The following is a 24,581-nucleotide window of genomic DNA, read 5'->3' as shown; positions in this document are numbered from 1 at the left end:
TATCGTTCAATATGTTTCGCATCTACTGCATCTCAATAGAGGTTGTCTAGAAGAAGAACTAGTCATATCATAATTCGTTCTACCCATTGATGCGAGAAACTATCGAAAGTAATTAGTGTTACCTGTGATATCTATTTCTTTCACATTTTGAATTTCAAGTTTTATCGGAAAAGACTAATTTGACATCGCAAGTTACCATGTACGATAAATTTATGAAATACAATATCAAACTTTCAAATTCATGATATAGTTCTCATGATTAATAACATATAAAGTTATTCCAACTCGTATAAGTCATTGTATTCTTGAAATTAACTCGGGCTAAGGAAAATAACTTCTGAACTATGTGATATCGATTTATAAAGCATTTTCCTTACAGAAAAATTAATATTTTTTAAATACTAAGCACGAAGAACCATATATCATAGACTCTAAACACCCAGGAGCCACTTTAACTCGTTGCCTTTCGATTTCCCATACATAAAACGTCATTTTAAATATCAAAGACCAGAATGAAAGAAGGGTTTGATTAGTAAGTGGGTAGAGAATTTTCCACCTTGTAACCATGTACTAGAAGAGCTATATATACTGTAGTTGACAAACAAAAAATACATTTCGGCCATTGAAGCCGACAAAATGAGGCACCCCCTAAAATATTATCCAAGAATGAAAATGACATACATCGGCCTATGCTATTTTTCTTTTCACTCAACCAAACAGGGAATGAAAATAAGCAAACCAAATAAGAGAGAAAGTTATGTACACTGATAAATATACACAAAAGAAAATGAGCATTTAAATCTAAATTTACAAAACAGTGTTTATGTGTAGCGCTTTAAGTAATGAGGTAGCCATCTGTTTAACCAACACTTGTCCATCTCTCCGTTCCCCTATTAAGTTTTGAAGCTTTTCAGGTAGATCATTCTCCACAATCAATTTCTTCGGCTGAGGGTGATGCTCATAAACGGCCTGCAACAACATTTTTAAACACTTACGTAACTGTTATTGCTGTACCAGGAATAACTATCATAAATTCTAACACTATTCTTTAGACAAATCTTCCAGGACCAACATTTATAAATGAAACATCATCACCTCTGAATTTTAAATGATAAAAGTATCAAAAATTCAAAGAAAGGAAGGCAGTTTCTCACATTTGAATAAATGTTTATTAACACAAGACTATATCCTTAAATACATGTGTCGATAGAACAATATTATTAATTAAAGCTCCAGTAGATTTTATTGGATCACCATTCTACTATCTGAAGTTCTAGATAAAGTAAGAATGTGATTTAACAATTTTTTAAGTATGCCAAGCCACACTTAAGTGAGCATTGTAGTTAGAATTTTTGAAGTTCCACAAATGAAATCCTCTACGCCGGTTTGTTCATCTTAGTTTTTCTTTTTCTAGTTCTGATGAATATAAATTTTGACATCTCTTGACCATGCAACACAACCTGGTTAAAGGAGTGGTATTACTCACCAGAGATTTTAGCATGTATTAACAAAAAATATCATATTTCAACCCGTACCTTTATTAGCCTGAGTAAATTAAGACGAGCTATAGCATCCTGATGATCAAGCCTTGCAATGAGCAACGGCGTTAACCCATTAATAGCCAATGTTGTATTAATCCTCGAAGATTTTCTGCAGTTATATGATCACAGAGATTAAAAAAAATTCCAATACAAATGAAACTGAGAATATTTTAATATGAAAGCACAAAATAACATTCCAACTACTACAGCAGCATCAAACGTAACATAAAGAATATAGTGTATCTGGTCTTTTGATTTTTTCTTTCCTTGGAGTATATCTTCACTTTTGATCTCTTCCTTTAAAAAATAATTTTATAAAGAAAAAAATTCAAGCCCCTACAACCTCAATGAGACAGTTGAATTCTACAACAAAAGAGTCTTATATTATAGATAGCAGACTTTTTTGTTGTAGAGTTCAACTGTCTCATAGATGTAGGGGAGGGGGGTTATATCCCAGAGGTTGATTATACGGATCCAATAATGTTACAACTTGACTAGAGAACAATGTCTCAGGAATATAATTAGACAATTGAACTCTAAAACTTATATTGAATACATAAGCATTATTAGACAAATAAACCTATCGGGTAGCAATGACAGCAATGATAAATAATGACGTTGCAGTGTATAAAGCAGGGATCATCAAAACACCAAACTATCCAATGTTAAAGTTTTCGTTGCTTGTTATCCAGTTAGAGAAGCGATCCTGTAGGATTTTGCTCCTGCAACTACGTAAAAGTGCATTAATTCATTTTCACTTTCAAAGATGACCCATTATTCAAGTTACTCAGAACTCCCTGGCCTCTTGAAATATGATGAATCCTAAAACCCGTAAAGCAAGCTAGATAAATTCAACCCATCCATTCAACCGACTTTGTATAATGTCTGTGACTATGTATAATGTCTGTTTGGCCTAAAGGATGGGACAGTGCAAGATAAGAGGTTAGCAATATTGCAGTGCCCATTATACATATAATTACATTCCACTAAATATAATTAATCTAGACTCTAGCATCAAGCTCTACATATAACCCAGTCCCTACTCCTAACTCTTTCTGTATTATGCATCAAAGCCAGGTGAAAAATAACTGTTCATCGAAACCTATTCCACTTCAAAAGAGGAAAAGGAACTTTGGTGCACTAAAACTTTGTTTATCACCTATCTGTGCAAGACTGATCGATCAAATAGTTAAAGTATTCAAGGACATAACCAAATGAAGAGAAAAGAATAGAGTCCTATACGTGATGATTTTCAGGAATGGCTCCAATATGTGTACAAAATGCCGCTCTGGACAGGACTGGAAGAACTTCACAAGCTTCTGAACTGCATCCTTTTTCAGCAATGCTTGTTCAACCTTCCTATTATCGTTGTCATGGGCTAAACAAACTGCAATAGAGTCTAGTGCTGTCACAGACCAAAGCTCATCCTCAAGAAGGTTCAAATAGACATCCAAACCACCATGAGCCCTTAACTGCTCCCTTGAATTGCGAGATGCATGAGCCATATCACATAGAAGAGGCAAAGCATACTGTTTCAAGGGAGAATTGGATGTAATGAATTGCATTAAATGGGGAATGATTCCATTTTCAGCCGCTTGTTCTTGTCTTCTCTTATTTATCTTGCATAAATTGAATAGGGCATTCAAGACCTGTAGAAAGAGAAAAATGGAAGATGAGATCAAGCCCGTTTTAGATAGCTAACACCAACTAAGACAAACACCAACAAAAATTACAGATAATCTAAACCATCAAAAGCAAAGGTGACATGAAATAAATAACGTTTGTCCAAAACCCACAATATGCTTAATTAGAAGGCAACTACATAATGTGCTATAATCAGAGTATTTCCTGCACCGAATTCTGTTCTTAAATAAAAGAAAATTGCAGTTACTACATAACCAATGCTAAAATTTATTTTGAGCTTAATACAAATGATAGTTGAAAGTATTGTACAGAAAATTATGCCATGTATAAGTATGCTTTATATAACTCAATTTGGATAACAGTAAGGTAAGCAAGACACACCTCGTGATGTATCTCTGATACAAGAGATCCTTCTTTGAGTTCAAGATTTGGTATCAAGTATTTTATTGCTTCAGCACGCTGAAGATTTTCTAAGCAATTTGGATCAGTTGACAGATGATTAATACACTTCAGTATCTAGAATACCAATACGTGGATGGTCAGAAACTAAAGTAGTAGGATATAAGCTGAACTATAAAAAAAGATGTGTTTTGTCACCTTCAACAAAATAGGAGGCTCCACCCTATTAAACATCTGGAAAAGACGACTGAGCAAGCTTTGGCTACACATATAAGATTTCACTGTTGTGTCAGCTTGCGCAAACTCAAGCAAAAGATCTGCCACTTTCTCCAGATATTCTCTGGCAACTTCTGCATTCAGTGACGAAACCATGTGGGAAAGTAGCCCAGACGAAGTAGCACTACCTGGTCTAGCATTTAGAACACCTGAACCAGACAGGACACCTGATGCCGTCTGTGAAGCGATCCCAGATGTGGAAGCAGCTCCTTCACTGGAATTGAAAGTCCCTAATTTCTTGGGAGTGACTTTATGAGAAACTCTAGAACTGGCGTCAAGACTTCCATTTTCCTTTCCGCGTTGAGAAACATCTGCATAACCACAAATACTGTGCCATTCATAAAGAAACACAAAATGACAACCAAACCAAACCAGAATAGAAGTTAACAAAACAAAATTACTAACAAAACAGATTTTATAATCAGAAAAAGCTTTAAATCCTTGTTTGCTAGAAACATGTTGGATTCTTTTTCTTTCTGAGTAGTGATTTGGGCCTTTACTTGTAAGGCCCATTACCTCTAGTTAGCATATGTATGTGTATGTATGCATTTATATATAGGGCATAGCTAGAAATCAATATGCATTTATAAATTAAAAAAAAAATGACTTCTTTAAATAGCAACAATGTATAAACTGAACTTTTGTAGTTGACAATAACTTACTGCAGTTAAGCTTAAGCTTATAATTTAGTCCAGTTCAATCAATTACAAAAAGTAGAAGTAATGAAGCAGTTAATAACCAATTTTTGTAGTTGTACCAATTTTTGCTTAATAACCAATTTTTGTAGTTGTACCTATTGAGAATGAATATTACTAGAAAGGTTTGAAGGATCTTCTAATTTATTAAGTTTGAAATAAAGCATAATTTGTACAAAAAGATGATGAGAAGTTCAAATTAAATTTTACTGAGTTTATAGTTCCTTTAAATTTGTTATTTGTCTTGAAATATCTTCATAAAAGAATCAGATAGAGCCTTATTATTACCTGCAAATTCTGCCATCAAAAAGTCTAGTTCCCCATTCGTTTTCTTTTCAGATGCATGTAATAAAGGGAGTACACTTTCATGTCTTTCTAATCCTGACATCTGACGTACATACTCGAGCTGTCCAGAAAAGCGCCCAGATGGTGGCTCTTTGTCCAACAAGCTAAGAAGAGGCCTAACTTGTTCCTGGTGTGTACCTCCTGTCACTGATAACCCATTTGATGATGGCTCTGTTGATTTTGGTGGCCTATCAGTTGATGCCCTGGTAGTGGAGATACGTTGTCTGGATTCAACATCTCGCTCTTTCAATGCACCAACGGAAGATTCTCTGGGTGTTTGAGTTGAATTCTTCTCTAATGACATGGCATCATCCATGGAGTGGTTAGCATCTGATGATCTTCGAGGATTGGAGGATGAAGGATGTAACTGTTCTAAGTGATGATCAAGGACTCCACGTCTCACTTTAGAGGGATCTTGCTGGTCTACTGAAGATAGCAACGCCTCATTCTGATTAATATAAGGGTGTGTAGGATCCAAGATACCAGATCGGGGGCGTTGAGCTGAACCATCAACTGAAAATCCACCCCCAGCAGAGCTAGAAGCTAGTCGAGTTGACTCATTTAAGCTATAAAGAGTATTTATAAGCCTGAGAAGTATTCCATTCTTAGCAGCTATCCGGCAAAAATCATTTCTAGGAGTTGACTGCTGAAGCTTAAATACCTGCCACATGCCATCAATAGCCAGATGAACCATCTCCCTGAAACACAGTTTTATAGTCAGCGTTTACAATACAAATTTTAAGAATAAAATGTAAGAGCAAATGTAGATTGCTAGAATTTATTTATGAGAAGAAATCACTAAGAATTTATTCCAGACCTCGCCCCACTCCCAAAATAAATTAAGGGCAGAGGATTGTCTGCGTCATATATGACCATAGTCCAAACCAATTGGGTCATCTTAACAATAAGTAATCAATCAGAGCTGCAAACATAATCTAAAAGCCCTATGAAAGACCTCAGACAAAAGCCCTCGTGCCTGAAGCAGGGTGAAAGCTATAATGTTCTGAAATATTTAAGTCAAATGGTGCCAGTGAAGATCAATGTACTGAACAGCTTTGTCAGAAGGGCCTTAACATAACGTGAAAGGTCAGCTCTCCAACAAATCCGAGCTCTGGTTGCAGGGCCAAATGGCTACTATCTCTATCAGGCTGTCAGATAAAAAATAAGACAAAAATGCAAAGTAATCTCACGCTGGAAGTGAAAGCTCCAAAGCTTGCCACTAGTCGTTCAGTTGACATGAATATCCTATATTAGGAACAATGGAACATTGACAGGGGAGAAAAAAGACTTTCTGTAAAACAAAGAGATCTTTTAGGAATACACTACTATTTTACATAGGTCCCACATCTCATTTCATCGCTCTTGGCAAAAGGTCAAACAGTATACTCCAGATAGAGAAAGTAGCACAATTTTATATCAAAACATGGGAGATTCTAATCAAGGAACCCATGCACATCAGACCCATACTATGTAAAGACATTTATGTGGCCTTTCAAGATCACTCCCACATCTAATAACGTCTTTCCCTAAAAAGAATCAGCCAAATCTAGATCACTTCTGAAATATTTAAATTGAACAAATCTTGGCGTTGCATTGCAAACTATAATCTAGTGTAAATTGCAAGCACTCCCATACAAGCACGATTCACATAAAAGCTAACCTGTACTTGGCATAATCGGCCTCAAGAAATCCCACTAAAACTGGTATTCCACGGCAAGCAATAAACATTTGTAATGTCAAAGAACTGCATTAAATAAAAACAATCAATTCTACACTTTATTTTCAAAATATAAATCCAGGTAAAAACAACAATAACAATAACAAATAAAATGCATTCCAGACCTTGACTGACAAAGCTGCTGTAAAAAATAAGCTGCTTCCATTCGAATCTCTCGAGGTCGATCAGGTACTGCAAAGCTTGTGACTGCAGGAATCTGCCATGAAATTTTGCATTAAATATAGCCAAATCGAGATATCTGATAACGCTCAGCAACACAAATAAGATGGTCAAGTTTCAGTACTCTAGTAGTTATATTTATTGGCCAAATTTTAATATTCGAAAATCCCAACTGTTGATTATTGTTGATTCATGCTTCATTTCCGACTTTTCTCAAGAGATTTTAATAGCATAGAGATGGATATGTATCGATATTGTTGACTCTTGCTTTATTTCCCAGGTTTCTCAGTTAGGAGATTTCTACATCGCAGAAAATAAGTATCATTACTTAGATTTCGGGTTTCTCATATATTTCCTTTGTAAATTGCATCTATATATGTATTACACAATTGCTCAATCAAATCAATTAAATTAAAAGCAACTAGAATTATTCGATCTATGTAGAGCTCTCCAAGTTACGACATAGTGCATGTTTGATCTCTGTTTTATTAATTCAGTTAAACTACAAGAAAAAGAGTGATATTGAGCCGAAACAGTGTTTTAGACAACACGTATGCTTTATTTACTTTGAGAGAACGAAATCAAAACCACTAATAGAGGAGATTTAGTAATAAAGATATGACACGGGAATAAATAAAAATATTCCTAATAATACATATATAATCTATATGCTTTCAATTATATAGGATCTGCTTCTTATTTCTATAATTATAACAGGTTCAGCACTACTAGACTGATTTTTTTGCACAGTTCTTTTTGGTTGTGTACATTAATTACTCATAGCCAGCTTACAGAGTAATACTCTACTATTCAATGCTAATTTCTCTTGAGCTGGATTTGGGTAGGAGTAAGTGCTACGGAACATGACCACGAAGGGAACTAAAGTGGGCAGAATGTTTCCACTCCATTTTACTTGTGTTTTTTTCTCTTGCAGGGGTTTCCCGAATCTATTTTGCAGAATGGCATAAAAGGGTTGTGCCATTAAAACTCTACTATCTTCGATATTATTCATAGTGATGTTAGAGGTGTGTCTCTTGTATTAAATAATCCTTTAATCCAATCGAGCAACAACAAAATTGCTTCCCCATTGACTGATTTATTATCCAATAAACTATTATTTTAGCATACTACATTATTTATAAAGTAATAATACTAACCAATCCAAATTAATAGATCGAGGCTCCCCAACATCAACTAGACAAATTTTTAATATAGAATTCAACTAAATTAATCAGGGAAAGGGAAAGTAAAATTCGAGGAGCATGAAACAGATATAGTACTTACCAATCCAACAAGACATGCATTTTCAAGGAAATCAGTGTTGTCTTTAACTATTTGATTTATAAGCTGAAGCACAGAACATATAACCTGAAATAATTATATTTACATTAAGATGTCTTCTTCCATGTTACTAAATTGTCAGCATGCCTATCAATAATGAAAAAATATTAGACGAAGTATCAAGAAGAACAACACATACACGTGTTTTAGGAACTTCTAGCAAATCTGTTAGAGGAAGTAAACCATGCTGGGTAACAAAAACAATCTTCTGCTCTGGGCGTTGATTAAATATACCAATAAGTTTCTGACATGCAGACACAATCACATCTTCTGATTCCTCTGGTTTTAATGAACCAACTAATTTGCTGAACTCAACAGCCTACAGCATTGTGGTAAATACATCACAGATGCAAGTATAATATATAAAGCAGCGGTGAACCAAGCTCAAAATTTTCTACAGGGAGAACCAGCTTTCACATGCAAAACGACATTGTTTATACATCTAAGGCTAAAATCAAGGGTAACATAGAATGTAACCATTGAATCCAACAAAAGCTACACAGAAAAGAAAGTGGTGGCTCTAAGAAATTAGAACAATTTGAAATCATCATGTAACTCACTAAAACTTGTTTTCCTTCTTTTTATTAAGATTATTATTAAAGCAGCACAGCAACATAAATTATGAAGTTCAATAGTTTGGATTTGGGAGTTCAAAGAATATGCCAAAATGCAATTCTGACTTGAATTTTTTTTTTTAACTTGAATTACTTTACAAAATTATGTATAGCCCACTAGAATGCGAAACATGCACAAGGAAAATCCAACAGTGGAGAGAAGAACATTATGAAGCCATAATAGGAAATGCTAAATTAAAAAGTGTAAAGTATAAAATAATTGACATCAACAGCACACATTGTTGGACATCAAAAGAATTAGTGCAAATTGAAAATTGCATTTTCCCTCCCTCTCCCCAGTCTATTCTCTTCTTGCCTTTTTCCAAAGATATACCCAAAGATATGAAGAACCATGTTTCACAAGATGGCCCAGTACAAAACCATATTCATGGTGTACACAGCAGAAATTAATATGAAATGAAAATGGAAAAATGAAGATATCCAAGAAATTACTTCCATAACTAAACTATAATGTACAATGTTTACAAACATGAGCCAATATTGAAAGATGAGTATTTTCTACCTTGCAATATACAACGTTATGCTAATGCCAAACAACAATCGAACATGACATGATAACATTTTGTAACATGTAACCAAGAAAAAACAATATATGAAATGCCAAAAAATGAATTGAACAAACCACTTTATGTAAGGGAAAAATAAGTTATTCAGAGCATAGAAGAAAAAACCCCTGGTACCTGCAAAGGAAAAAGGTTCTCTCCAGGAAGTTTTTCATCAAAGACCTGATAAGTGAGAGACAATAGAGAGTCAAAAGAATAACACAGGACTTTAATAGACAAATATTAAATATCAAGACTGAGTAACTTACCAAACCATCTATATCAATCACATCATCTTTTAGAACACCTATCATTACTCGATGCAAAAGATTCCCACCATTGTTTGCTTGTCCAATTTCACTTTCCTTCTCCCATTGCTTTCGAGCAATTGTGGCCCTCAACTCTTTAGCCAGGTCATTTTTCCCACCATCAGTTGTAGGTGTGTTACCTTTAACCATATGAGAAGTGGATGCAGATGTGGATGCCTCTGCTGCAACATCCCCAGGTTGTTTGTCTAATGGATGGAATAAATCATCTAAGCACGCATCTCCTGGTGGGTCACTAAATCTACTCAGCTCATTTCCTTCCACAGTGGTTGGCATCTTCATTGCCTTCAGATGGCAATTAGACAATTGTATTAGATTTCATCTTTGACATATTCTTGTGATGAATTATAGCATCAACTATTAAAAGAAAAACAGGGACTCTTTGAGAAACCTTAGCTGACTTGATTTCATATCATGGACTCAACACTTACACTGTTCAAAAAGCATTTAATGATATTGAAGAGGGCACAAAGTACAGTGAAAAGTAAATGCATGAAAAAATTGGACAAAAACGAATACAGTCTGATTAGAATGGGAAGAGAAAGACTTAAAGACACTTCAGGACAAAAAATTAAGATGTACCAAGCTCTAAATGGATTTATCAAATATTTAGTTTTCAAGGAGCCCAAGCGTGTCATCTGATTTGCATAACCAACTCAGTTAATATGATCATGCTTGGCTTTTAAAATAAAATTTTATCTATGTGTCTGTATTAAAAAAGAAAAAGCAATACAATAAATGGAATTTACAACAAATAAATAATCAACAGTAACTAAGTAACCGCTCAAAAAAAGTTCCAAACAATTAATAAGAACACGAAATACCTTGAGGGAACTATTATCTTGACCTCTTGGCCCAAAAGCAAATGATTTGTTACCATTGTTTACAGAGCTGTCTTTTCCTCCAACCTTACTAGCGATTCCTCTCGATTGTGGTGATCCAACCTCTCCATTCATCATAACTTCATGAAGTTCTTCATTTGAAATTTCATGACTGCCAGTAGCCTCGGAATTACCAACTTCTCTATTTGGAGAGAGATTACTAGATCCAGTTTGTAGAAGTGACTTCTCACGAATGGCTAAGGTAAGAACCTGATCTGATGGAACATGATCTTCATTCTCTGCTCTTTCATTGGAAAAATTAGGAGCTGAAGCATTGTCTTCATGAGATTTTCTGCCCTGAGGAGCCGCAGATGAAAGCTCTTTTCCAGAATCCTATAAATAAAAAATTACTTTGGTACTAAAGATAGATAGAATAAAATAGTCTCAGAGCTTCCCATCAACACTAACCTCTTTCTCCACAGAAGAGCCTTCGTAAGCACTCTTATGATAACCACCAGAATCTTCTGCATCTGCAGAATCATCTTCCTCTATATTTCTGCAAGTGGTAGCACAATTGGTTCAAATAAAAAAAAATAACAGTTATAGAGCTAAAAGTAAATGATACCTTACAACAATTCAAATGAAAAAAAAACAGTAAATAAATTGTAGAATCAATAAACACCCAATTCTTTCAGTAGAGAAAATTCATCCTCAGAAGTACCTCCACAAATTGGAAGTGAACACTGCATATATAATACAAATCCAATGTGTAACACTCCAGTTATCAGCAGCTATGCAATACGGATTACCAATGCAGGAAAAAAGGGAGTGATGATATACGAACTGCTGGAGTTCTCCACCCAGTATAAATATGGTTAACTTTGTATCATTAGTGATTAAGAGTAAATGAATATAATTTTATATAAATTATTAATCCATACCTCTTGTCCTAATGGTTAAATGTCTCACAAATGATTAATAGGGTCATGAGGTTATTGAAATATCTATCAGTGATTATATTTGTCTCAATATAGTTAAGAATAAAGAAATGACCACAATTACAACCAAGGTAAGGATGTTAAGATGTTCTGATTTGGCCAAGAATATGACAAATATACAACACTATAAAACCTATGTATAACTCAACTCCAACAACTAGCTCAAGGATTGGCCATAAAAGCACCAGACGAATAAGAAGATCAATGCTAATGGTCATTATCCAAGCCAACAACAAAATAAAAGAGGAATGGAAAAGCACAGGTATGTTCCCTTATGATAACTTCAATAGTCACACACCGTTATCAACAATAATAATAATTCCTGGAAGATGAAGGAAATTATATGTTACGCAATCTACCTTAGTGTTCCACTATGACGAAGAGAAGACTGCAGAACACGTCTACAATTTTGAATCCAGGGGTGAGACAGCAGAGTTTTAGCATCAGGCCTTTGTCTAGAATCCTGAAATGTGCAACAAAATGGCATAGAAAACAAGTTTTATTTGATACAATTACAAATCAGATTAATAATGTATCTATATTGCCTGACCTACAATGTAGAGATATGATAAATTAAAATTTGACCAATACATTAAAAGATTCATAAAACAGAAAGCAAATTCATGTTAGGAGGGTGGAGATAAAACAAGGAGAAGGATAGCAGAAAATCTAAGCTAAAACAACAGATGCATACGAAATATATTCTAACAAACAGTTAAGATGGAATTTACCTTCTTAAAGCATTGAAGCAGAAAATCAGTAATATCAGGTGAAAGGCTATCGGGAATTGGCGGGTGCTCATCCTGAGATAAACCTCAAGGGTTATAAATGAAATCATACTCTTTTAGTTAAGCATATCAAGAACACAAGAAAACACAAAATGCACCAATTATGAACTTATTTCTAATACAATCATATGCAAATGTCACTATCTAGCAAAATGATAAATGTAACTGTTAAATCTGTATTACACTCCTAATGATTTACAGCATGTATACCTATATAAACACAAACAGTTAAGACATCATCTAAAACAAAATCTAATCTTATCTTGATCTACAATTTTGCATCAAGTAAATTACCCTGTTAAAGGCTAATAATAAGGATAGTAAACATCTTATTAGAATCAACCAAAACTCAAGTCTAAGGAACTTTCATATATTGAAAATACAGTAAATGATAGCACAATAGCAAACCTGGACAATACGGAAAAGAGCTGGCATAGGCTGCAAATCATAATAAGGAGGTACACATGTAAGAAGCTCAATAACTGTACAGCCAACACTCCAAATGTCAGAAGCTGCACAAACCCCAGCCATTTCTATAACCTGACAAGTTAAAACCAAATTATCAATGACCACCCTAATCAAGCACAATAATACAACATACTAGAAGTCTTTTTAATTCACAATCAACTTAATTAGGTTCTCCAAAATGAAAGCAAGGAGCTAAGCTCAACAAATAAACTACCTTTCTTATTAAAATAAAAATAAAATACATTCTAAGAATGACAAAAGGGTAGTAGATCTGAGGGAGAAGTGGTCGCACAAAGTAAATAGCATACCAAAGTGGCCAAAAATGCAACAAATTGGCTCAAAAAAACAGAAAGGAACTCAATCTCCTAATATCATTCTAGTGTTAAAAAACAATTTGAACAAGGCACTAACTAAACGTTCTAAGTAAATGATTTAGCAAAAGAACATCAAACAATTAATACCTCAGGGGCCATCCAGTAGGGTGTTCCAACAACTGAATGAGTGTTAACATCTGCCTCTGTTAGTTTTGTAGCAACACCAAAATCAGCTAATTTCACAAGACCCTGAAAGCAGAAATTAGAATGTAATTAGTTAAGAAATAAAGAAAATTTCCAAATTTAAGAGAAAAACAATGTAATATAAACAGAAAACTAGACAAAAAATATGACAAGATCTAGAGTGTGTCATTAAAGAAAACTCATGCTAATACTGTAATACAAAATTAGAAGAAATTTTATTACAGATGGAAGTCCAAAAGGTTGGAGTGAATCCTTCACTTTACAGGGTAAGAATTTGCAGCCATTGAATGGAAAAAATTTGAGATGGTGATCAACAGATGCACATATACAACAAACTATGTAGTTAATTCAATCTCAGTCACTAATTATTCAATCAATGTCAACTCAGTCTAAATCACCAAGTATTCAGTCAATGGTTATACCTCCTCACTTTAGAGAAAAAAATTCAAAAAGGTTAAAAGATACAACAGAATCCTTAACAAAGACAAAACAGAGGTAGAGAAAAATAGAGACAAAATGGGAACTGTAGAAAAGAGTCAGTGTGGGAGAGCAGTGCAGTCCTTTCCCATCTTATATTAAGGAGGATGACATATGTTCTTTGTTCTTCATACTTTTCCTCTTTTCATCTTCATGAGTTTTCTTTCTTTCAATTAAAATTGCATATAAGATAAAGGGTAATGAACTAAATGCAAAATAAGTAACACAATAATAATGCTCAAAATAAATATTCAAGAAACAGACTTCTTTGTCTACTAATTTCCGCTTCCTTATTTTAGAAAGATTATATTCTAAATTCAAAATTGATTCACTACAAAATTTCTGAATTGCTTGGTAAAGCAGTTCAACTAACTGAACAAGCAGCAACAAAAGCAAAAATAGTTAAGAATCTTTATAATTATAAAGGAAAAACAGAGTATTCTAAGATAACGTGAACATAACACACAACTTTCAGCAGAGAAAAGAAGCACAAAAGAGACAACGCTTTAAAAATAAAGCAAAAATGAATGTAGTATATCATTAAGCATAAAAATAATGTTGAAAAATATAATTAGATTCTTAAAACAAAACTTCAGTGATCAACATGGCTAAACATTGATTTTAGATTACTAACACCAATACATCCAGATACAATTAATTTAGGTCCAAATAAAAGGAAAGATTATATGATAAGAAAAATCTTCTGCATAACCAGAAATATTATAACAAGAACATAAAATTAGAAAGCTTGCCTCCTTCGTTGTCAGTATGTTTGCACCCTTAATATCTCGATGAATAACACCTTGTTCATGAAGATAAACCAAACCTTCCAACACCTATCTCATAACATAATATATTTAGTATACAAAAAAAAAATCACATACTAGAAAAAGCCTCAATGAGTAGTCCTACACCTACTAACCTGGGCTATATATACTGCAACCAATGATTCCGGAAAAGGTCCAAATTTATTTGGCTTGATAATATTTGCAAGCGAGCCATTTTCTACATACCTATGATACGGCAAAAGAGCATGAAACCGAATCTATTAACTCCACTGATTACCCTTTGAATGATGCTATGATTAAATCATTTAATGTTATGAAAGAGTAGAACCCACTTACTCAAGAACTATGTGCAGGTGACTTTTTGTCTTAGAAGATCCAAGATACTTTACAATGTTTTTGTGGTTCAGATTCTGAAAAATAATAATCATTTAAAAAACATGACATCATATAATATCACTGAAGACAATCCAAATGTGCTCAGAACCCCAAGCTTTTTTGTATAATTCCCAAGATTAAGCCAATGAACTGTTCATTTTACAGCATCACCAAACATAAAAAGATAGCATAATAGAATGAATCACAACGTGCCACCTCTTGTTATGGCACCTCCAACTGCACACTACAACCAGCGCATAAAGGTCATGTTTAATCTCTTGCAGTCCTCTCTCCCTGCTATCACAGCCATAACAGTAACTACACTATACATTTACAAACATTCAACTTCACTTCAATTGTCTATGGTTTCTCCACCCACTTTTTGGGAGAACTTTGTGATTCCCCATATCCAAGGTTTTGGCACAAAGCTTTTTCCTTAATTCATGTTCGAGAACATGCATGGTTTGGGGCACATATAAGTAAGGAAATTGTATATAACATCAATTAATAACTAATTTTCCCAAGCCAGGCAAGGAGACCACGTTCCTTTTGGTCCAATTCAAGTCATATTAGTTTAAGAGTATATTTTAATGCAAGAACATCTGTAGCATGCCATTAATATCATAGCCTAATGCTTACACAAACAATATACACTACAAAGAAATGGAGCAAATAACAACATGACAGTTATTGAGCAAAATAAAAATCTAATTTATAATGTAATCCAAAAATCTAATCCAATATTGAGGAATAGAAGTACCTTTAACAAATCAATCTCTTGCTGGTATCCATCAAATGACAGCATAATCACAGACAAAACAACAACCAGATTAGTGAATGGAGATAAGGAAATATCAATTATGAACAACATAAAGAGAAATGATCCAAGAGAAGGTCAGTCAAGTGTCCAAGCAAAAGTCACACATAAAGAGAAATGATCCAAGAGAAGGTCAGTCATATGAGTGGAAAAGCCCACGAACCCAATGATGAGTGTGCCCTAATTTTTGTTGTCTGGCAAAACTGAAGAAGTAATTTATTTATGGCAACATACAATCTATGATAGTATCCGGCAGAGCAACTTAGAGTATAAAACAAGTATGACTAAAACTATTTTAGTGAAAGCTGCTGATTGTAGTGGGCAGATCAGATAATAGACAACAATGAGAATTAGCTTATCTACACTGATTACAAAAATTGATACTGAGCATCCCCACACCACTAACTGTACAGTATAAGGGATAAGATTAGGTAACTGCCTTCTATTTTCAAAGCAGTTCCTCAACAAAGATGCAGAGGGACTGAGCAGCTTTGCTCTGTTAATGTTTTTTTTCTCTTTCTTAATAGTTGAATATCTTCTGTAAGGGATACGGAGAATCATTACTTGTATTTTTTTCTGCTTAATGAATTTCTTCTTTTAGCCAAGATGTTATACTAATACTAAAAATAAAGCTAAATGCAACACTGTCAAACTAGAGGGTCGAAAGGGTAGATAAAAAGATTAACACAGATTCTAAAATCCTTTCTAAAATATATAAGTATATTTATATGTGTGAAAATAGTAAAAACTACGTATAGGGTTAATTCCCCTTGTGTAGAAAATACACATAATGTAATATATTTATAATGAAGAATAATGAAGGAAAATATGGACTAAGCCCAAATACACATAATATTGTAACTAACATAAGATATTGTAACTAACAATATCTAACAATATACATTCATATACGTAAAAATAATAGAAAAGCTAAGAAAAACAACTAATAATTCATAAATAGATAAGAAAGCAGAAAAAAAAAACAAAAAACAAAAAATACATTAATATACCTAAAGAATGCTATTTGTGTTGTGTATACACACATGCACTTTGCTATCTGTTTTACCATTACCCATTACTAACGCATAATGTGCAACAAAGGGAGATAATGCTTAGTGCCCAATCAATCAGTGTGAAAGCAGAAGATGCATTTAAAGACTCAAACACACAGCACCATACCTGTACTAAAGATTTGTTCTAAATGACCATTTCTCACACCCATAATCGTACCCAGTACCTTACCCAAATCCATGCAGCGTAGGATATAAGTCTCAATACTTTCCCATTGATAGTTGATAGCTAACATGAAAGTTAAAACTCAAAAGGGAGGGGAAAATTATACACGTTACATACCATGATGATGTTGAGATCCTCCTGAGCAATATTCTCCAAAGAAACTTGTTTAATGGCAACAAAATCTCCATTCTCCAGGTCCAAACCTTTGTAAACTCGCCCATAAGCTCCTTTCCCAATCTCATCTCCCAGCATCTGCTCCAAATCTCACATATAAAATCATCAGCCACTAAAAAGTTAAGCTATTTTATGATCCAATACCATATGAAATTTCAAAACTAGAAACAAGACAAGATTTCCAAATATTTGCAAATGAAGTTCAGCATTACAGCATGAATTTCCTACCCCTTGCAAGCAAAACCACAAATCCAAAAAGAGTAAAATAAAATGCCAGACAGCAATAATAAAGTTATAATAATAATAATTCTCCGGGACGAATTCCAACATCAATACATCATCAGCATCACCACTTCCGGGAATACACTAAGCACCACTAGTATTTTCATTTGATCCAACATTATCCTGCACCTAACACTCCATCCAGCCCAACCCAGCACCAGTACCAGCCACCACCCCATCACATTGTACTACACTACACTAACAACAAACAATTATCCAACTTCCTTTAACTTCACAAATTCACAACAATCACATCATCCCACACAGCTCATCCCACACAGCTGGCTAAAGCTTCCACCAATCGATCTTCAGCAACAGCAGCATTACGACAAAAAAAAAGTGGAGATCGAAGAACAACCAATCATCGAATGAGAGTGAAGGGGGGAAATGGCGTACATATTTATTGTCGAGAGTCTTCGATTTAGTGAAGGCCGTCGTCGTCGTCTGGCGCGACATCTCTGCGAGTGCGGCGAGCGGCGATCGCAGAACGCAAACCCTAGAAACGGAACATGGAATCGCCGGAGAAGGAACGCTCCGATTTGGCTAATAAATTAATCAGTTAATAATGAGAGATATAAAATTAAAAAAAGAGTGTCAATAAATAAATATAAATGAAGAAAAAAGAAGTGAAGAAAGAGAGACTAGAAGGGTTTGGGTTAAAGAAAAATGGATTTTGTTGTGAAGAATGGTCAAATTGGAATGGAATGTCCAAATTCCTATCTCTTTCTCTTTCTTTCTCACATTACCTAGCTGGCAATGTGATGTCAAGACCTGCAACGTTTCCTAACTTTTCTTTCTTTTTCCTTTGCTTTTTCACAATTCATATTAACAAACACAAACTTTTCCTTTTTCCTTTTACCATTATGTGTAGTTTCTGTAACTCACATTTTGTGTTTTAGTCTCTTAAGTAATATACTTTCAAAAATACTTCAACTTACCACTTTAGTTTTATACAAAAATTGGTTGTTGCAAATTTTGCAGAGGTTTTTTTATATGATGTAAAAATTATTAAATTGATTTTTAGTACCTCTAGTAGTTGTATTCATTTATATTTTCATTTCATGGTTAGTGTTTTCTTAAAATATAATTGTTTTTTGTGTTACTATAATCATTTTATTAATGAAAAAAAAACAATTTATTACCAAATCAGAACGCAAAAAGCGAGAGTTTTCATTCTTACACATAAAAACAACTAGGAAGTTGCAAATTATGATTATAAACAAACAGAACAGAAATTATTATATTTATCCTGTATAAATATATGAAGATTTTTTCTGTAAAAAAGTAAGAAAAAATATTTAAATGATAATATGGAAATAAATATAAGAGCACGCTAATAAATTCTAAATGATTCAAGTATTCATGACTAAACATCATCATATTAAGATAATAATTAATAAAATTAACAAAATAGTACATAAAAAATTAGTGGAACTTTAAGTCACAAAACGAAATTACAAAAAAAAATTATAAATAAAACCTTAAAAATAAATAATAGACTATATATAAAGTAGAAGTGTAAATTCAGATATATTTATCTACATCTGTATGAGTTACAGGAAAGTTATTTCTAGTTATGGATTCTCAAGACTCGTCTGTGTGAGTAATGTATTAGATTTTTCTTTTATTGACCATGTCACCTTTAAGAGGATATTTTTATTTTCTTTCTTCAATAAGGGGCATGAAAATGTATCATATACAACAATAAGGTCCTACTACCTAGACTTGAATAAAAATAATTTGTAATATATACAAAAAATAATAAAATAAAATACATGTTACTGGAGTGATGAAATCAATTTCACTATAAATACATAAAGTTAGATAAACCAAAATATATTTTACTATTCAAGTATTATTTTTATTTTAGGAAGGGTATCATTTTTCATTGATATTTAAAAAAATAGAGGACGAAAAAGAGACGTTTACTATAAGACAAAGAAAATAAATTACGAAACATCATATCTCTCATACTTAAATAGAGGACCACTTCTTGAATAAATGATTAATTTAATTTTTTGATTGGATTGAACAAAAAATTGTTTGAATGAAGAGAAAAAAGAAAAAGAAAAAAGATGAAAGGTAAATCTTATTAGGACACCCACACCATTTTTTTTTACACTACTATTTGACACTACCAATCATAATTATTTACTTTCTTTTTCTTTTACAAACATAAAAATTAACTTTTGTTAAGACTATTTACCTTTATATAAATTGTCAAATAGTTCTCAAACATTTAACCTTTCTCCATCTTATTATTAACAGATATTGAACAGTAAACTCATAGGATTGGCTATATATAGAGAGAAATTATTTTCTTGTAATTTATATGTCATCAAACAAACCTTTTTCCATCTTTCCTATTCTCATTCTTCTTTTCTTTGAGCACACTATTTATTATTAGAAAAATAAATTTTTAACAATTAAATTTTGACAACTTTCTTTTATAATTTGATGTGTCATTTTTTAAATGGTCTCCCATTTTCTTTTTTCTTATTTTTCTATATTTTAAAACCAATTAAAAAATATCACCTATATAAAAGAAAGTTGTCAAAATTTGATTATCAACCTTGTTGTTATATGAATTTTACATGATAGTCAACCTTATTGTTATGTGAATTTTACATGATAGTCACTGGTTACTAGTTAACATAAAATTGTTTCTTAATTCAATCAAATTTCATATATTATTAAACATGTTCAAAGCAAAATATATTATAAAGTTTTGTAAAGATTTCTCTGGGTCCTAATTTCCACTTTTATTCCAACCATAGCGACCGTTATTTCAAGATAAAAAATAAACCTACTTAAAAAGTCTATGTTAGGACGTTCAGAAACCCAGTTACATTGATATATGTTTATTGGAGTTCAATCGTATTAACATTTAGGATCCAATTCAAAAAATAAAAATAAAATTTGAATTATCGGACGAGACTTGTTTGAATTACAAACTCATTTTGTAACAAACCCGGAAGGAAAACAAAATGCAACATAAAATATTAAATAAACTAAACCCACATCATCACCAGTATAGAAAACTAAATGCCATGATATTCAATTATCTTTTTGTTCTCCCAAACTCACACCACTATTACATGACTCCATCAGAGATCAAAATGACACCACTATTATATGACTCTATCAGAAGTCAAAAGAGGTGATTCAACAAACTGGTTTTTTGGCTTTTTGTTATTTCGTTCCTTTGACTTGTTTAAAGTTTGGTCGGACTGGGAAACAATCTTGGATACTGTAAATCCTGCAACTTCAAAAATATGTGATCTATAGGGTATTAAAGAATTGCGAAGAACAACATCAACTCCTTCATAAGTCCAAACACCTAACCCTGCATCTCCTTTAAGTCCAATGGCAAACCACCCGAGTCCAGCAGCAGCAATGTCTACTGAACTTGACTCCCAACTGTTCCCGCTAACATGGAACTCCGTTCTTACCCAATTCCCCAGTTCTTGTACTCGTTTTTCTCCAATTGGTGGCTGCACAAGGAACAATTCACAATGTGTTATACAAGAATGAAGTGTATTTTTCTTTAAACCTGTTACATATAGGTCTAGGTACATTTTGCTTGGATATAAAACTTCACCTTAAGCATATTATAGCGACTCCATCTAGATCTTACTTAAGTTTATTGGTAATTCTCTGAAAATTGTTCCACTAAATTTATTAAGAGCATTACCAAACCATGTGTGGATTGAAAACAGAAGAGAGAAATGCTATTAAATATCTTGACCAGGTTAATTAAACACGACTAACATATTTCAAGGTCATTTTAAAAGCCACTGACACACCAATTTTGGTTGGGCGAACAGTGATCAAACTAAAAAATATATAATAACAGTCCAAGACAAAAACTAGGGTGAATAATGTCCCAAAACTAAACAATTTAAAAAGAAACATGATACTTCTTCTCTCACATTTTCCCTGGTTTAAAAATATCTCTTTCTCTCTCACTTGACTCACAGCTAACCATCCATATTGTTCATCTTTTATTGCCATGGTTTTCGGCACACTATTGTTACCATATCTGAAATTACTTACTCATATTTTGGTTATATTGATCTTGGCATTGTTTTATAAATTTTGGAATTCAATTGTTTTATAACGCTATCTTTGATCAATGGAAGCAAATTATGCTGAAACAGCTAGTTCGGAAGTTTTTGTGTCTGTTGATAGTTTATTGGTTAATATGTGCACTACATGTATAGGCTTGAAAGATTATCAAAGCTTTTATGGAAAGCATCGAGCGAGATATTGTATTATGGAACTAAATGCTTTAAGGGTTTCGTGGCCAAGGAGAAGAAGCCCTCAAACTTTTCAACTAGATGAAACAACAGAAAATACGTTGAGAAGATACTCTACAATCAGCTATAAGCCTAATGGACAAGGAGTTGCAGAGTAAGTATTCAATAAAATGAGTAAAGATAATACCTGTAACTGTTGGCCAAAATGATATTGGAACAATTTAGAAGCATTTTCTATTTTACCCATATGCAGTGGAAGATAAGGAGAAGCCCACACTGTGACATAAACAGAATCCAGGGATGTGTCTTCTATATCCAATCTCATTAGACCAGCTATGTGAACTGAATGGCCAGCCTACCAAAGCAATAAATTGGCAAAAAAAAAAACGAAATACATCAGGTTTTATCAATAGACAAAAGATAAAAAAAAAAAAACACTTACACACCATAATGCAAGTTAGCGTACTTATATTAACAACAAAAATAAATCCCCATAAATTAATTTCAGTGCACTAACCTTAATTCTGTATGTCCTTGGTTTCAATTCCTTTCCTATATGAACAAGCTTTTGCTCATCCCTCATCAACCTCGATGTAATCTGGTAAGGATGAAGAAGGCCGGGTGTATCAAACAGTTTTGCTTGACTTGGAAGAACACCCTCCACTCTAACAATTCCTAGTGTAGTCCCTGGCACAGGTGCTTCAGTCAGATGTGTAATCTTCCCTCCAGCATACTTCCCTATAGAGTTTATCAAAGTACTCTTCCCTGCATTTTGTGCCCCAACAGCCCACACATTACCCCTAGGTCCAGCCAGATCAACTACATTATCCACAAGATTCTTCAGTCCCCAATCCCTGAGTGCACTCACCATGTGCAAACTAGTAATCTTATTAATCCCACCATCTCTTGCTCTCTGCCTAATCCAATGCTCCAACCTTGTTGGTGACAACGAGCTAGGCAACAAGTCTATCTTTGTCACCACAAGCACAACTCTAGGCACATTCCCTGACTTACCCTGCTTCCATGCAGCAGAATAATCCTCAATTGTCTTAGAAACCAACTTTGCAACCTTCCTTGGAAACGACCCCTCAAAATCCACTACGTCCACAACCATCAGCACCACAGACCGGGTCCCACTTGTTGATGCCAACTTCCTACCCACAGTGTGATCAAAGTCAAAATCAGGTAGCAAGTTTTCCACAGTAGGATCCTTCACCTTCCCATAGTGCCTTAACGAATGACAGCGTGCACAGACCACAGGCTTCTCTGGTTTCTTAATCAAGCCCACATCATCACCATTAAGCTTTTCTGGTTCAATAACAAACCCCTTTTTAACAGAGTTGGAGAACTCAGGCTCTTGTGCAACGGGTTCCAGATTGTTATACAGTCTATAATTGAAGTCCTTCTCTGATGGTTTGATAAAATAACCGGGGTGCTTTGGATTTGAATCTTGCATATGAACCCCACAGCCAGGGCAAACACGAAGAGATTGGGAATTGACATCATCATAATTACCTTCACGGCAGAGGGGTAAATTCTGTTTTGTAGCTGAATCTGCATGATGTGAAGAGCAAAACCTAAACAAATTAACCCACGACTGAGATGAAAATTTTGTGGAGTTCCGGAGACGGGTTTTTGAGTAAGGTATTAAGGTCGAAGAGACATTTGAGTGGAAATGGTTTCTGCATTCACAAAGAAACGATAGATAAAAGAGTGGTTTAATATTTGAAGAGGAGAGTTTTCGCGCTGCTACAATCATTTCTAAATGTTGTTTCTCCAAATAATCTCGCGCGCCAGTTCCAAATGTCTCATCCACTCTTTATAATACTTCACTATTCAGCTGTATCCTTAGAACAAATCAAACATATTAGCTATGTAAAATTAACCACCAGGTTAATGCTAAAAAATTTCAATTGAATGAGGTGCACTGAAAGTGAAACCACCAGTTTCCGGTTAGCAATGAATTTGGAAAAGAAAAATATAGTGTGGTGATGAGAAGAAATGCATTTAATTTAATCAAACAGATGGCGTGCGTGCAACAGAAAAACAAATGCAATTAACTAAACTGTTAATGCATAAACACGAATTGGAAAGAAGGTCCAAGTTCAGGAAAAAGCATCCGCACACCGATTCCTCTCAGCGAAGTTGCCGTAAAAGCCTGCGAAAAAAATCCCATTTATCTCTATAGTTGACATTCTCAACTTCTGTAACATGAGAGGCCAAAGGAGTGTGTTTAAGAGGAAAAACCCTGATTTTAAAAGTCTTGACAGAGAGTTAGAGGTTGGGTTTTTGTCTAATTTTGATATATTAGAAAACGTAAATATATTTTAAAATATATCAAAGTCTTCAAAATTATAACATAGGAATAACTTTAAAAATTCTGTACAAAATTCAAATTTGAATAGGAGAGTAAATTTATTAGAAAGAAAAAAAATATGAAAACAAATAGGTGGGTGCAGAAATAATAAAGATAAATATAGTGAAATTGATAGGAGTTTAGTTAAAAATAAACGCAGAAAGAATAGAAAAGAATAAACTAGTTCATGCATGATCTACCAACTAGTGATTTTAATTCAATCAACTGGTTCATAATTTCAAAACTTTTAAAAACTTATCAATTAATAATTAATTTTATCAACTAAGAATAAACTTGTCAATTATCAGTTGGTGTAGTTTTACTCTTAAATTGTAATACATTCTTAAGAAAATATATTTTAGAATTTTAATAAAGTGTCATTTTTAACTTGCTCAGTTATAGACATTTTACCTTATTAAAGAAGCTGTGATATTCTTTTTAAGCAATTGAAAATTATTCCACCTTCAATTAGCACTACCATTTATTTTACTGACACGCTTTTGCTCTATAAGTATATATAGTGTTTTTTTTTCAATATCTGTATTATTCCTCTTATTAAGAGGGAACATAAAAATATTATTCT

At 33.5% G+C, this 24,581-nt stretch overlaps 2 protein-coding genes across 3 annotated transcripts; both read right to left on the bottom strand.

Moving 5' to 3' along the window:
• Nucleotides 1-513: 513 nt before the first annotated feature.
• Nucleotides 514-18,149, bottom strand: LOC114168377 (MAP3K epsilon protein kinase 1-like). The gene is made up of 25 exons (XM_028053162.1): nt 18,130-18,149; nt 17,780-17,926; nt 17,045-17,179; nt 15,635-15,655; nt 14,836-14,909; nt 14,634-14,724; nt 14,464-14,547; nt 13,178-13,279; nt 12,657-12,788; nt 12,192-12,263; nt 11,820-11,923; nt 10,931-11,018; nt 10,466-10,855; nt 9,585-9,926; nt 9,454-9,498; nt 8,278-8,457; nt 8,082-8,165; nt 6,743-6,834; nt 6,561-6,644; nt 4,844-5,598; nt 3,783-4,171; nt 3,567-3,701; nt 2,784-3,190; nt 1,536-1,650; nt 514-969 (listed from the first exon to the last, which is right to left on the bottom strand). Exons 2-25 carry the CDS (start codon nt 17,837-17,839, stop codon nt 808-810), a joined length of 4,143 nt encoding a protein of 1,380 aa, XP_027908963.1. The 5' UTR covers nt 17,840-17,926; nt 18,130-18,149; the 3' UTR covers nt 514-807.
• A 2,136-nt stretch (nt 18,150-20,285) lies between these two features.
• Nucleotides 20,286-23,901, bottom strand: LOC114169841 (GTP-binding protein BRASSINAZOLE INSENSITIVE PALE GREEN 2, chloroplastic). Of its 2 annotated transcripts, XM_028055168.1 has the most exons (4): nt 23,770-23,900; nt 22,160-23,482; nt 21,830-21,997; nt 20,286-20,877 (listed from the first exon to the last, which is right to left on the bottom strand). In XM_028055168.1, exons 2-4 carry the CDS (start codon nt 23,399-23,401, stop codon nt 20,515-20,517), a joined length of 1,773 nt encoding a protein of 590 aa, XP_027910969.1. In that variant the 5' UTR covers nt 23,402-23,482; nt 23,770-23,900; the 3' UTR covers nt 20,286-20,514. The 2 variants fall into 2 exon arrangements, with proteins under 2 accessions (XP_027910969.1, XP_027910968.1); XM_028055167.1 differs by having other exon boundaries at nt 22,160-23,901.
• Nucleotides 23,902-24,581: the final 680 nt, after the last annotated feature.

The sequence above is a fragment of the Vigna unguiculata genome, chromosome 11 (genome assembly GCF_004118075.2).
Source record: "Vigna unguiculata cultivar IT97K-499-35 chromosome 11, ASM411807v1, whole genome shotgun sequence".
In the NCBI taxonomy this organism is placed as follows: Eukaryota; Viridiplantae; Streptophyta; class Magnoliopsida; order Fabales; family Fabaceae; genus Vigna; species Vigna unguiculata.
The sequence above is the reverse complement of the archived record's forward strand: the minus strand, read 5'-3'. Positions and strand labels throughout refer to the sequence as shown.

What these genes read in the sequence shown, in the direction of transcription:
- LOC114168377 (XM_028053162.1), bottom strand. Translation starts at nt 17,839, where the DNA reads ATGTCGCGCCAGACGACGACGACGGCCTTCACTAAATCGAAGACTCTC. An exon ending in ACATACTGACAACGAAGGAG is followed by an intron (nt 13,280 to 14,463) that starts GCAAGCTTTCTA and finishes TTCTGCTTTCAG; the next exon opens with GGTCTTGTGAAATTAGCTGA. An exon ending in TATCAGAGATACATCACGAG is followed by an intron (nt 3,191 to 3,566) that starts GTGTGTCTTGCT and finishes CTCTTTCTACAG; the next exon opens with GTCTTGAATGCCCTATTCAA.
- LOC114169841 (XM_028055167.1), bottom strand. Translation starts at nt 23,401, where the DNA reads ATGATTGTAGCAGCGCGAAAACTCTCCTCTTCAAATATTAAACCACTC. An exon ending in CAAGGACATACAGAATTAAG is followed by an intron (nt 21,998 to 22,159) that starts GTTAGTGCACTG and finishes TTGCTTTGGTAG; the next exon opens with GCTGGCCATTCAGTTCACAT. An exon ending in ATTTTGGCCAACAGTTACAG is followed by an intron (nt 20,878 to 21,829) that starts GTATTATCTTTA and finishes TTCCTTGTGCAG; the next exon opens with CCACCAATTGGAGAAAAACG.